Genomic DNA, 13,379 nt, shown 5'->3' with positions numbered 1-13,379 from the left:
AATAGAACAAAATAAAACAGAATGGAACAGAGTAGTATTGAATTTTAGTGAGTAAATGAAACTTTCAAAAAGTATACAAATTGGTGTCCCATTATGTTTTTAAAAGCATTAGGACACAAATTATATATACTCTACCAGTCAAACGTTTTTTAACAGTAAGATTTATGGGTTTTTTTTAAAGAATTCCCTTCTGCCCACCAAGTCTGCATTTATTTGATCCAAAACACAGCAAAAGCTGTAATATTGTGAAATTTTTTACTATTTAAAATAACTGCTTTCTATTTAAATATATATTAAAATGTGATTTATTATTGTGATCAAAGCAAAATTTTCAGCATCATTACTCCAGTGTTCAGTGTCGCATTATCCTTCAGAAATCATTCTGATAGGCTGATTTGCTGTTCAATAATTTTTTTTTATTATTAATATTATCAATATTTAAAACAGTTGAGTACATTTTTTCATGATTCTTTGATGAATACAAAGATCCAAAGATCAGAATTATTCTGAAATTAAAAGCTTATATTCAAAAGCTTGGAGTCAATATAATTAATTAATTTATTTATTTATTCATTTATTTATTTTTGGGAAAGAAATATAGAAATTAATACTTTTATTTAGCAATGATGCTTTAAATTGATCAAACGTGATGATAAAGACATTTATAATGATACAAAAGATTTCTATTTCAAATAAATGCTGTTCTTCTGAACTTTCTATTCAGCTGTTTCCAACATAATAATAATAATAATAATAATAATAATAATAATGGTAACACTTTAGAATAGGGAACACTTATACACTATTAACTACGACTTTTCCCTTAAATAAAATTCCTAATTTGCTGCTTAAGAATAGTTAGTAGGGTAGTTGTTAAGTTTAGGTATTGGGTAGAATTAGGAATGTAGAATAAGGTCATGTAGAATAAGGCATTAATATGTGCTTAATTAGTACTAATAAATGGCTTATATTTTAGTAATATGCATGCTAATAAGCAACTAGTTAAGAAACCGTAAAATAAAGTGTTACCATAATAATAATAATAATAATAATAATAATAGATGTTTTTGAGCAGAAAATCAGAATATTTGAATGATTTCTGAAGAATCAGGTGATTGGAGTAATGATGCTAAAGAATTATCTTAAAAATCACAGGAATAAATTGCATTTTAAAATATATTCAAACAGAAAACACTTCAAAATTTTACAGTTTTTGCTGTACTTTGGATCAAATAAAAAAAATGCAGGCTTGGTGAGCAGAAGAGACTTCTTTAAAAAAAAAAAAAAAAAAAGTAAGATCTTAATGTTCAAAAACTTTTGACTGGTAGTGTATATAGAATAGAATAGAATAGAATAGAACAGAATAGAATAGAACATTTGTGACATGATGGTAAACTACCATTTTTAACATATACAAGCCGAGAAAGCTGTAGGGACCAAGCGCCATCTGGTGGCAGTTACACTATAGACTGTACAGTGTAACAAAAACATTATGAAATTCATAGTCTATCCTGACTTCATGAAAAATGACTGAAAGTGGTCAGACAGCTGCTACTGGTTTAACAGACTGTAATGTACTGAGAATGTTTGAAATTATAGTAGGTGCATTAGGGTACCTCGTGCATTGTGAGCAGGTAGTTGAGAATACTCTGCAGTTCGTCTTCCTTTACGCCATGATCCTACATACACAAAACACACAAGTATTACCTGGACTGCACTTTTCTTATGACGAAACTGATTCACTCATATTGTAAGTATGTTACGGTTACATTAGTGTACCTTCATGATAAGCTGTTTGACAAACAGCAGCAGGAACGCTCTGAGAGAGTGAATCTCCTTCTGATTGGGTCTTGGTCCATCTGACACAGGATATGAACCAAACATTAAGTCATAAAAAATAATATTCCATGGGTCTATGTTTGTGATAATACTAATACATTTTCATTGTGTTGTTTTTTTGTTTCTTTTTGAAAAACAAGTTTTGATCTGAATCCTAAAAGAAAATCAGTTTAGAAATACTATTTGTAATCATTTTCCTTTATAACTTATTTGGAGCAAAGGAACAGAATATTTCACCCATAATGTAATCTTAATTTCATTTAATGAGATTTGAATGAGACAAGCAAGAAAGCAGTCTACTGTGGAAATTACACACAAAAACACTGAAAGACAAATAGCTCAGTTATCATGGAATGGGATGCTTTTCCACAGCATCTTTGGCGCATCTTCAGTGCCCTTTTTATCTGGAAAGACTATTTATTTTCAAGGCAGGATATTTACAATGACAGCATGTTTAATCACCAATATAAGCAATGATAATAAATAATATTGAAAGATTATAAAAAAAAGAATGAAATATCACATGCATAAACATCCTAGTAAGACTCTAGTCCACCCAATTAAAATTAAGATCATAAGCAGATACACTAATACTGTATAATATAATTTATAACTTAATATAACAAAAAGCGACAAAAAAAAAGTATTAAATGCAAAAAAAAAATACATGTAAAAAAAAAAAAAAAAAGACTTTTGGACCACTGTAGTCTCACGGACCTTTTTTTGACCCTTATTCCCCAGTCTCAAGACATGAGAAGTTTGTTTTGTTCTGCAGGAGGCTGCTCTCTTACCGAGACCCTTGGGTGTGATTCCGCTGCGGTCCAGTGGGTTTACAACCCAGTAGAAATACTTGAGTGTGTGCATGATCTGCAGTACAGTTCCAACTCTACGGATGGCGTTGTAGATGGTGACAGTGCTGATGAATTCTGTGGCCAGGTAGGTGTAGAGAACCAGCTGTACCTGTTGATGGCAGCAAATCAGTTTAAACCACCAATGAAAAGAATTGGTAGACTATTAAGACTATTAAGCATGATGCAGCAGTTTGTGTAAATGAGTAAGAGACCTTAGCTGGGGCATGAATCCAGATGGTAGGGTTGAAGAGGATGTGATCACACAGCTGTTTCAAGAGCAAAACTCCAGTAGGAAGGTTGCTAAGATAACGGGCGAAGGCAAGGACAATGTCCAGCACAGGTCGTGTCACATGTACTTTGGAAGACTGAGAAGAAAATACAAATGTGAAACTAAATATCAATAAAACCAAGTTGGTCAAAAAAAACAAAACAAAACACTAATTATCAAGAAAAATGTGAAAGAGAAAAATAGAATCAGCAGATTTGAGCTGTCAGCTTTTGCAAGCTTTTTTAGCTGTGTCACATCAATACTTGAGATCAACCTCAGGTTTCTAATGTTCCTTAAAACACCTGGGCTGATTGCCAATGTGCAGAGGACTCAATGTCCTAACAATCACAAGAGAATCCTTTTACTTTTTTAGTCTTAAAGGTGTATATATAAGTTCATATATGTATATATTAAAGGAGAAGTCCACTTTCAAAACAAAGATTCACATATAATGTACTCACCCCCTTGTCATCCAAGATGTTCATGTCTTTCTTGCTTCAGTCGTAAAGAAATTGTATTTTTTGAGTAAAACATTTCAGCATTTTTCTCCAAATAATGGACTTCTATGGTCCCCCGATTTTGATCTTTTAAAATGCAGCTTCAAACGATCCAAAATGCGGTTGTAATGCGGTTGTAAATCACAACCTTAACAAAAAAGGTAAAACAGTGATATAGGGTAATTTTGAAGTTGAGGGAGAACATGAGATGAGAGTTTTTCAACATACCCTAACTGTCATGACCCAGAAAAAAACAGTTCAGGCAAAGTAAGACAAGACAAGCGTTTGAAATGAAAAAGTATATAAATTGTATTATTTTTATGAAAATAACCGATCGTTACGCTAGATAAGACCCTTTTTTCTTGGCTGGGATCGTTTACAACCGCATTTGGGATCGTTTGAAGCCACACTTAAACTGCATTTTGGAAGTTCAAAATCAGGGCACCATAGTAGTCCATTATATGGAGAAAAATGCTGAAATGTTTCTCTCAAAAAACAATTTCTTTATGACTAAAGAAAGAAAGACAGACACCTTGGATGACAAAGGGGTGAGTACATTACATGTGAATCTTTGTTTTGGAAGTGGACTTCTCCTTTAATTATCACCACAGGATGCAGTAATGCTAATTCGGTAGCAGCTTTTATTTCAGCAAAAAAAAATGTAGGAGAAAAAAATTAACATGTAAAATATTTACCTGCAGTTTAAATATTGAATAAAATATTTTAGAGTTAAAAATTACAGTTTTCATTTTCACTGGGTTTAGAACTGCTTTACAGTTTCTAAGCTGGGTTTCTATAGATACAAAAGCATCTTGAACATTTTTAAAAGCTTTTAACATTTGCACATGTCAGGGCCTTCAGATACAGACTAAATCCAGTTTTAGTCTTGCATATATTCTTTTTTATTATTATTATTTTTTTCGGATTACCATGGTCATTGAGTGTAACTACTTGATGTGACAGTCTGAGGCCAGATGACACAGTGTCAAGGACGTTTTACTGTAGGCTGAGGTATGAGTAACAAATTAAAGAGTGCAAAAAGAGAAACTTTCAAAACTAAAAGAAACAGGGAGGTTAGAAAAAGATAAAGTATAAGGTTTGAGTATTTAAAGAGTTTTTCTTGGTTATAAAACATGATCATGTGACATCCAGTTATTGCTATGGTTCTAAGTATTCTTAAGAATTTCACTTTTTTTCTATTTCTGTGTTACCAAGCAACTTCTGCAAGCATATGCTAGTATGTTTTAATAAGGACTCCCTTACATTCATTTTAAGAGAATAAACTTACTTCAAACATTAAAGAAGCTTTCTCCTCTTTTCTTGCGTTTCAGCATTAACAGGATTTAAACTGCCTTTGGATGCTCATGTGTCATGTACCCAATGCATAAAGTTATGCTCATGTTCGGCACTTACCTTCTCCAATGAGTACCCGATGACAAGAAAGCCCTTGCAGGCCAGCACCTGTTCTTGCATAGCTACAGAGCCCTTCAACAGCTCCATCACAAATGACAGTAGTGTGCAACTAAAAAATAAATAATAATAAAAATAATTAAAAAAACATGCAACAGGTGAGCTTCAGTAGAGAAAGAATAAGTAGGACTAACAACAAAATAATAATATATAGACCTGGTCCGCATTCACGAAATATCTTAAGGCTAAAAGTAGCTCATAATTTGCATATTTAGGAGAAATCTTAAAAATAATGGGGGTGCCAGTCTTAAATTAATGTATTTCCCAAAGTGTTCTAGCACTGAAACTAGCTTCTAAATCTGTGAAACGTTAGAGGTAGTGAAGAGGACTCCTAAGTCACTAAGACCAAATCAAAAATGGCATCAGAACACCAACAATCTGCCTCAAAACGTATTCAATTATTTGCACACATTTTCCCACACAGCTTTTTTGCTTTTGGAGGTTATATCCTTGATTATATCCCTGTTTTCATTAACAAGTTGGAAAAGACGCAACAGCTGTTCCTGTGTCCAGTTTGGATTTCTTTTACATTTACCCTTACTCTTAGTTTAAGACTTCTCTCTATTCATTAGCAGCTCAGCTTTGTGAGGTTTCAAGACTAAACTTTTACTGCTATTTATGTAACTCTTAGAGGTAACATAAAATGTTTTGTGAATATGGGCCCTGATCTAGTTTAAGAATAGACTTAAAGTAATACAGTGACTAGAGGACGTCAAAATCCAAACAAGTGAAAATGTTAATACAGTAAGTCTTGATGAACAGGCTGAATTTTTAAGTTTAAGCACATTCAAACCTGGTGTTTCTGTGACAAACAGGTTTTGGCATTTAAACGTTTTCACATTTCCCCCTTTATTTAGATAGACAGTAATTAGATTGGGAGAGTGGAAGAGCAAAGTGACGACCTTCCATGTTTCAAAGTTCAAATGAGATTTGAGATTTGGTGGAACAAAAATTAATAAAATGTTCAACTTTTATGGGGCATTTTGCTTGGAAACAGCTTGAACATTCCGCAAAATATTTGTGTGTGTGTGTTCTATGGACAAAGTGAATTTAATGTGTCAGTTTGACACATTCATTTGGTGCGATTAATTATCCAAAAAAAAAATTAACAAATTTAACCTGTATGTCATCTTACACTGCAACTGATGTTGCAGAATGACAATGATGTACCCTGAGTTTTTGTCTTATATTCATATCATTTGAAATAGTTTAGCAATATCACATGAGCAAGAATGCTGTTTTTCCCCAAAATATACACAATAACTATACATTACATTTTAGAAACAATATTGTCACTATTTTGCTTTGTTCATTTTTACCAGCAAAATAATTCTAAACAAAGCCACACCAGAACTGTTGCATGTCCTTGAAAAACAAACAGCAGTGTATTGTTACTAAATTAATCTATGTTTCTGAATGTATCAAGTGGGCCAATGATTCAGTGACCCATTTATATACACAGTCACTTGCTTCATTTCTGAATGAATCAGCCTTTTGAACAAATTGGCTGGCCATTTAAAACCCATTAGTCTCACAGCATTATTTATGCAATTCTAATTGCAGTGTAAATGTTTGTGCCACCTCTGAACAGACTGTTTACAGTAAATATACCGAAATGTCACTTCAAATGCAGCTTCTGAAAACAACATTATGGCCACAGTGTAGACTTGAATGTCTATGTGTGATAAATTCTATGTAATCTAAGCTACTTTTTGTAATGTCTATTCAATGCTTTTGTCATCTAATAGTGTCTTAAAATTATATTTTGGGGAGTTATCTATAATCTCAAATTGATTAATTCGTGCTTACTGTAGATTATTCGGCACATCATGTAATTAATTAGATTACAAAACACTTGACAGCCCTAAATTTGACAGGTCAATCAAATGAGATGTAAAATATTTATTATCATAAATAGCTGTTACAAAGTGATGACGCAAAAATATCTTTCTATTGTCGCCAATACAACTGATCAAACTGGTCATTTTGATAACGGGAAAGAAAAAAGTATTGTAATCCTTGACTGAGGTATTTGTTAGTACTACAGCCAATCATGGTTAAATATTTAACTTTGTATTGACTCCTACTCAATGATATGTTCACACAAAACAACAGTGAAGAACATTAAGCACTGACCTCTCAAGGACCAAACCTTCCAGGTAAAAAAAACAGACTAATGCTTTGTGTACCATGAGAAAACATCTCCTTAAAAAGCTGCTATTGTGTGTCTGCTGGGTTTAACAACTCTAGGACAGACAACATTAACTTAATTTTCAGCTTGTCCTAGCCAGGCTAAAACTGAGAAGAGCTCAATCTTTTTTTCCCACTGAGAATCCCTTTCCTAATTTTCATTTCGCCCCCAGGCAGAGTTGATGTGTTCTCACCATACGGAGGTGTCCAACTCGTCACCGCTGTGCTGGAGGAAATCCAGCTGTGCAAACAGGGGGAAAAGGACCTGAACTCCTCCTATAGAATGGATGGCACTCTGAACCGAGTGTGTCACCACAGCTTTGACGTCCTGAAACATAGAAAGGCTTGATGTTGGGTTTGTTTTCTAACTTTGTTGCATTACGTCACTGTTGTGTAACACAGATACCCTCTGATCAACACAATTCATATCATTGTCATCTTTCTATTGTTCTGCAACAGCTATTCTTGAATGAGAAGGTTATTTGATAAATCTGCTCTGTATGCATGAAGAAGGGGGGTGGGTATAATTAAATACAGAAAGACAGCTGTGAGGTCCTTCTTAATGTGCCTCTAATCAGACCAGTGCTCTCCCAGATGGCACATTCATAAAACCATTGTCAGGAGAACTACTTCATCTGTTCAGCATGTGAAGATGCCATCAGAACTTAAGAAGCCTTTAATTACTCCCCCCCCAAAAAAACTGAGAATTAGGCTAAATTACTGCTCCTATTGGTCATTTTATAGAATATATCCTATTATTCAGTTATCAAGTCCAGTGTTTGTCAATGCCAATTTTTCAGTTGAGATTTGTATTTGTTCTGCAAATGTTTTTTGCCAACACAATAATAATAATTTAAGTAACAAAGAAATCGAAGAGCTTTCTGACCCTCCACAGACAATTTCATTGTTGAAATTGTTGAATAAAGTCGTTATTTCGTTTTCTTTGTGGTTGATTTGTTCTCTTTAAGGTTGATTCACTGATGTCAAATGAGATATTTTAACGATGTCCTTCCTATCTTTCTGTGCACTGAACGTGGCAGTTGTGCAGCTGTCTATGCAAGGTCAGAAACCTCTCAGATTGTATCAAAAATATCTTATTTGTGTTCCAGATGAATGAAGGTCTTACAGGTTTGACATGAGGGTGAGTAATTAATGACAGAATTTTCATTATTTGGTGAACTAACCGTTTAAAAAGCTTGTAGACTCCTTTAATAACATTGTGGGGCAGATTAGATTAAGTGTTTTTAAGAACTCATGGAGTGCTGGATGCAGCACAGGTGTGGGCCGTATTTTGCTGAGCGGGATGATAAAATGCTCATACTGTTAATTATGTTAACGAATGGTGATAAGCTAATTTAATTCGCCCACAGACAGCAGTCTGGCAGGGCAGGTGTCTTCGCGCAGCTGTGCGGGGATGCTGAACCAGGTGTGATGAAGAGACAAAGAGGAAGAGCGTACCTGCAGCATGAGCGCGTGTGGTGAGTGCACAAAGATGGAGGCGTTGTCCTTGGGCGAGGACTCCAGACACAGCTGAGCGTCAGTGGCTCGAGGATTATAGGTGAAGGCGATACTGGCAGACAGCTTTCCATCATACAGCAGCATCTTATGATGTTCTGCGAACAGCAGGTCACTTTCAGCCTTGTGCCTAAAAGTGCCCTGCATCAATCAGAGGGAGAGAGTTGTTAAGCAAAACCCTGCTGTGCACTCTCAAGTGTGTGTGAAAAGCATTAAATTAAATCTGATTCATCCAAACACTTGATAAAAGCATAAGTGTTTAAGTGCAATAGACAGACTGATGATGTGAATGATAAAGATGCCTGATGTGTTCCAGGAAATTATCATATCAGTGAAGAGTAAATAGTTTAGTATTCATAATAATTATTAACATAGTTAATAATTTAGTATTCAATACTTGAATTAGTGACTCTCAATTTCAATTCTGAGACCACAGCGAATACTAATATGCTTAAAGGGATCATCGGATGCCCATTTTCCACAAGTTGATATGATTATTTAGGGTCTATAATATACTTTGATTAAAATTTCTTGTCAACCTAGTCAAAAACTGAGCTTCACAGCGAGCCATTTTGGCACGTCTCCTTTGCATCTCCGTGGAACTTGCTGACAAGCACATTATTTGGAAAGGTGATTTGCATAGATTCATAAAAAAAAACATCTTATCTGCTATTACATCCAACAACAAAATATGGAGTCAAAATGATCTCAAAAATTATTCACGCAAAAGACACGATGCACACATGTGTAACCCAATTCACATTCATGAAACCTAATTCACGTGCATGAAAAAAAAAAAAAAAAAAAAAAAAATATATATATATATATATATATATATATATATATACATACATATACATATACATATACATATACATATACATATACATATACATACATATACATATGTATATATACATTCACATGGGCTGTGAATGTGAATCGCCTTGGATTTGTGTGTGCATTTTTTGAGGCTTTCCTGGCAGTGAACTCCTCCCACGTGGGTCACTCGTACTCTTTAGCCAATCAGATTGGAGCCTGTCAGTCGACCAATCACAACCTGCTGTGGGCGTATGAGGCGCATGCCCTGGGTGTGCCTACCTGGATGTTGCGTCATCGGAGCGAGACCACGGTTCAAGTTACGATTCAGCAGAGGTTTGTGCAGTTGAATGTTTTATTACAGTTAAAGGAGAAGACCACTTCCATAACTACAATTTACAAATAATTTACTCACCCCCTTTTCATCCAAGATGTTGATGTCTTTCTGTCTTCAGTTGTTAAAAAGTTATGGTTTTTGAGGAAAGTATGTTAGGATTTTTCTCCATATAATGGACTTCATTGGTGCCCCAATTTTGAACTTCCAAAATGCAGTTTAAATGCAGCTTCAAAGGGCTCTAAAGTCCGAGGAAGAAGGGTCTTATCTAGTGAAACGATCATTTTTTTTTTTTCGAAAAATGAAAAATTTGTATACTTCTACTTGCACAAAAGCTCACGTAGCACAGGCTCTGGGATGCACATCCACAACACTACGAATCACGTCTAAGTTCATCGTCTATGTACTCCGGCTCAAAAAGGTAGAGTATGGCGAAAAACTCCATCTTATTTTCTCTTATTTAACTTCAGAATCATCCGACATCGTTGTACCTTTTTGTTTGTAAACAGCGTTTGACTGACTTGCACTTCCTTAGTCTTTCTGCGTTCGCTTTGTAAACACTGGGTCTGTAGATCCACCTACATTCCGTGTGACCTTTCGACGTGATGCAATAGTACATAGTGTCGTGAACGCGCATCCCAAAGCTAGTGTTACACGAGCTTTTGTGCTTAAAATGTATACAAATTTTTACTTTCCCAAAAAAATGACTGATCGTTTTGCTAGATAAGACCCTTCTTCCTTGGCTGGGATCGTTTAGAGCCCTTTGAACCTCCATTTAAACTGCATTTTGGAAGTTCAAAATCGGGGCACCAATGAAGTCCATTATATGGAGAAAATCCTGAAATGCTTTCCTCAAAAACCATAATTTCTTCATGACTGAAGACAGAAAGACATGAACATCTTGGATGACAAGGGGCAGTAAATGATTTGTTAATTGTTGTTCTGGAAGTGGAGTTCTCCTTTAATTAGCCAAGTAAAGGTGTGTTGTTTTATTTTTGCATGTTTACTTACAACTTGGAAGTAAAATCGGTCATTTAGACATACTTGCTAATGTGAACAATGTAAGCCAGTGGGCTGCTGTTTAGTCCGGAGTGTGTTATGATTTAATGTTCATCAATTCTTATGTTTATTTAATAAAGAATCATTATTCATGCATTCAACTGATGACGATGTATGTGATAACATGCACACATTTGAGATTTCAGAATTGTGAGGCAGATGATGTACAACTTGCAGAGACAACCCGTTACCCTACTGTTCCTACTTCATCCTCTACCACAAGTAATGAGGTGATGTGCATCTAGAAGTTTCATTTGAAACTGTAACTCTTTCAAAACAGTCATGTTGCAACCCATCCATTTTGACAGTTTCAACAGATTTTTTTTTAAGTCATGTCAATAACTTTGTAACTTTGTACATGTTCAAGGTGTAAAGCTTTGTTATGCATTGTTAAATGTTCTTGTTATTGTTCTGGTTTCATGTTAGAATTAAAACATTCAGAACTAATCAGTCGTTACATTTGCTGTATAAGATTTATTAAAGATTATTTAAGTTTTCTGAATACTTTGGGAATAAGATGTCCATGAAATGACCTGACCATGATTATGATGCACCTGTAACATGACATATGAATTGACAGTTATAGAGTACAAACGTAGCACAGCTGAATATGTCTCTCACACAAGTCTGAGATACCAGTCTTGATACCAGTTTGATGCTCTGCTAGAAGTTCTCCAGTCAAAGGGTATTTAAAAATCAGGACGGTCAGTATGGTGTCCCATTTAGAGTCTTCAGAATTATTTTAAAGTAAATTTTATGGCTGAATGATAGATACATGTATCAGTGTAATACATCATGTGAAAAGTTCATGAATCAAATGTTTTAGATTTCACTATCTCTCTCTGTCACGACATGCCAGGTTTTGGTCTGATGTTCAAAGCAGTTAACACCTTGGCATGTTAACTCACATGTTTGACAAGAGATCCAGATACTGAAAGAACAGAAAGCATGAGATAAAGTGATAAAATAACTGAATAAAGATTACTGAAAAATCTTTGTTGCATTCCTCTTTATGATCAGTCTTGTTCTGACCAGCATAAATTCCACAACTGTTACCAAGCAAATACGACTGCAGCTTACAAAAATCACCTTGTGATGTAAAAATCTTTGAGATTACAATACACAATGCAACATAAGTTTAAACATTAACAGTGGTTAATCACAGTAATATAATATTAAAAGTAAATGATTGTTGATTACATAAACGTAAAGTACATAAAAGAGATCAACTTGAATGTGAATGAAGATGTCTGTAACTGACATCTAGATGTTGTGCCAAAGTGTTTAAATCCTGAAAATTGCAAGTAAACCAATTAGTGTGTTTTAATTGAACACTGCTTCCTTATGCACAAATGGTGAGTACACACACACCGTTATTCATACACAGAGTTCTCATGAGGTTTATTCATCATTATATAAAGCTATGATGATGAGGGTTATTTATTAAATAAACATAAGAATTGATCAATATTAAATCATAACACACTTTGGACTAAACAGCAGCCACTGGCTTACATTGTTCACATTAGCCAGCATGTTTTAACGACCGATTTTACTTCCAAGTTGTAAGTAAACATGCAAAAATAAAACAATACACCTTTACTTGGCTAATTAACTGAAATAAAATGATCTGCACAAACCACTGATGAATAGTAACATGAACTGTGGTCTCGCGCTGATGACACAACATCCAGGTAGGCACACCCGGGGCATGCGCCTCATACGCCCACAGCAGGTTGTGATTGGTCGCCTGACAGGTTCAAATCTGATTGGCTAAAGAATACGAGTCTCAAGTATGAAAGTCTCAAATATGCATACAGAAATCCATGGCGATTCACATTTACAGCCCATGATGAACTCGTGAATTTTAAACATTCAAAAATTTTGGACACAGATGCACATCTGTGAATTGTGTTTTGCATTTGTGAAATGTATTTTATGAATATATATTTTTATTTTGTGCACGTGAATTGGTTTTTGTGAATATATATTCTCAGCTCACTCAGGGCGGGTCTATGCTAAAACACCAGTGTAGACAGACGTGGGAGGGGCCTGTACCAAACTACGTCATTTTCAAGAATCTGTGAACAGCTTGATCTAAGAAAGTGGTTATGATTTATCGGGATTTAAAAAAAAAAAAAAAACAGGGTCGATTTTTATCATTATAGGGTGGTTGTGTACACACACTGCCAACACACATCAGTTGAAACAACGTGTAAAAGTGAATTTTGCATCCAATGACTCCTTTAACACACTCTTTTAATTAAAATATATATTTTTTACAAATTCTAAATGAATTTATCTAAATAATTACTTGAATATATTATTTTAATTGAGATATCCTTAAAATATATTAAAATAATATGCATTAAATTTGTGCTGAATAGTATGATTATATTTTATTGCTTAAATAAAATGGATTGTCTATTTACACTAAGAGAAAAAAAGCCTTCTTTGTTTGCGGAGGCTATTTACACTAACTCGGCCCACAAACATGGTTTGACTTGTCAACATTACAAAAGATGCCTGCTAAACAA

At 34.5% G+C, this 13,379-nt stretch overlaps 1 protein-coding gene across 6 annotated transcripts in view; it reads right to left on the bottom strand.

Annotated features, from left to right (window-relative positions):
* Nucleotides 1-13,379, bottom strand: part of lrba (LPS responsive beige-like anchor protein) — a 301,281-nt gene that overhangs the window by 237,574 nt on the left and 50,328 nt on the right. For all 6 annotated transcript variants that reach the window (XM_051123328.1, XM_051123244.1, XM_051123532.1 and 3 more), the window contains exons 9-15: nt 8,574-8,771; nt 7,310-7,443; nt 4,869-4,977; nt 2,903-3,055; nt 2,631-2,799; nt 1,780-1,859; nt 1,617-1,679 (exon numbers count right to left, since the gene is read on the bottom strand). In XM_051123328.1, the coding sequence (XP_050979285.1) occupies nt 1,617-1,679; nt 1,780-1,859; nt 2,631-2,799; nt 2,903-3,055; nt 4,869-4,977; nt 7,310-7,443; nt 8,574-8,771 (906 nt within the window). The remainder of the gene's footprint in view (nt 1-1,616; nt 1,680-1,779; nt 1,860-2,630; nt 2,800-2,902; nt 3,056-4,868; nt 4,978-7,309; nt 7,444-8,573; nt 8,772-13,379) is intronic.

Source organism: Labeo rohita, chromosome 1, assembly GCF_022985175.1.
Source record: "Labeo rohita strain BAU-BD-2019 chromosome 1, IGBB_LRoh.1.0, whole genome shotgun sequence".
Taxonomy (NCBI): Eukaryota; Metazoa; Chordata; class Actinopteri; order Cypriniformes; family Cyprinidae; genus Labeo; species Labeo rohita.
The sequence above is the reverse complement of the archived record's forward strand: the minus strand, read 5'-3'. Positions and strand labels throughout refer to the sequence as shown.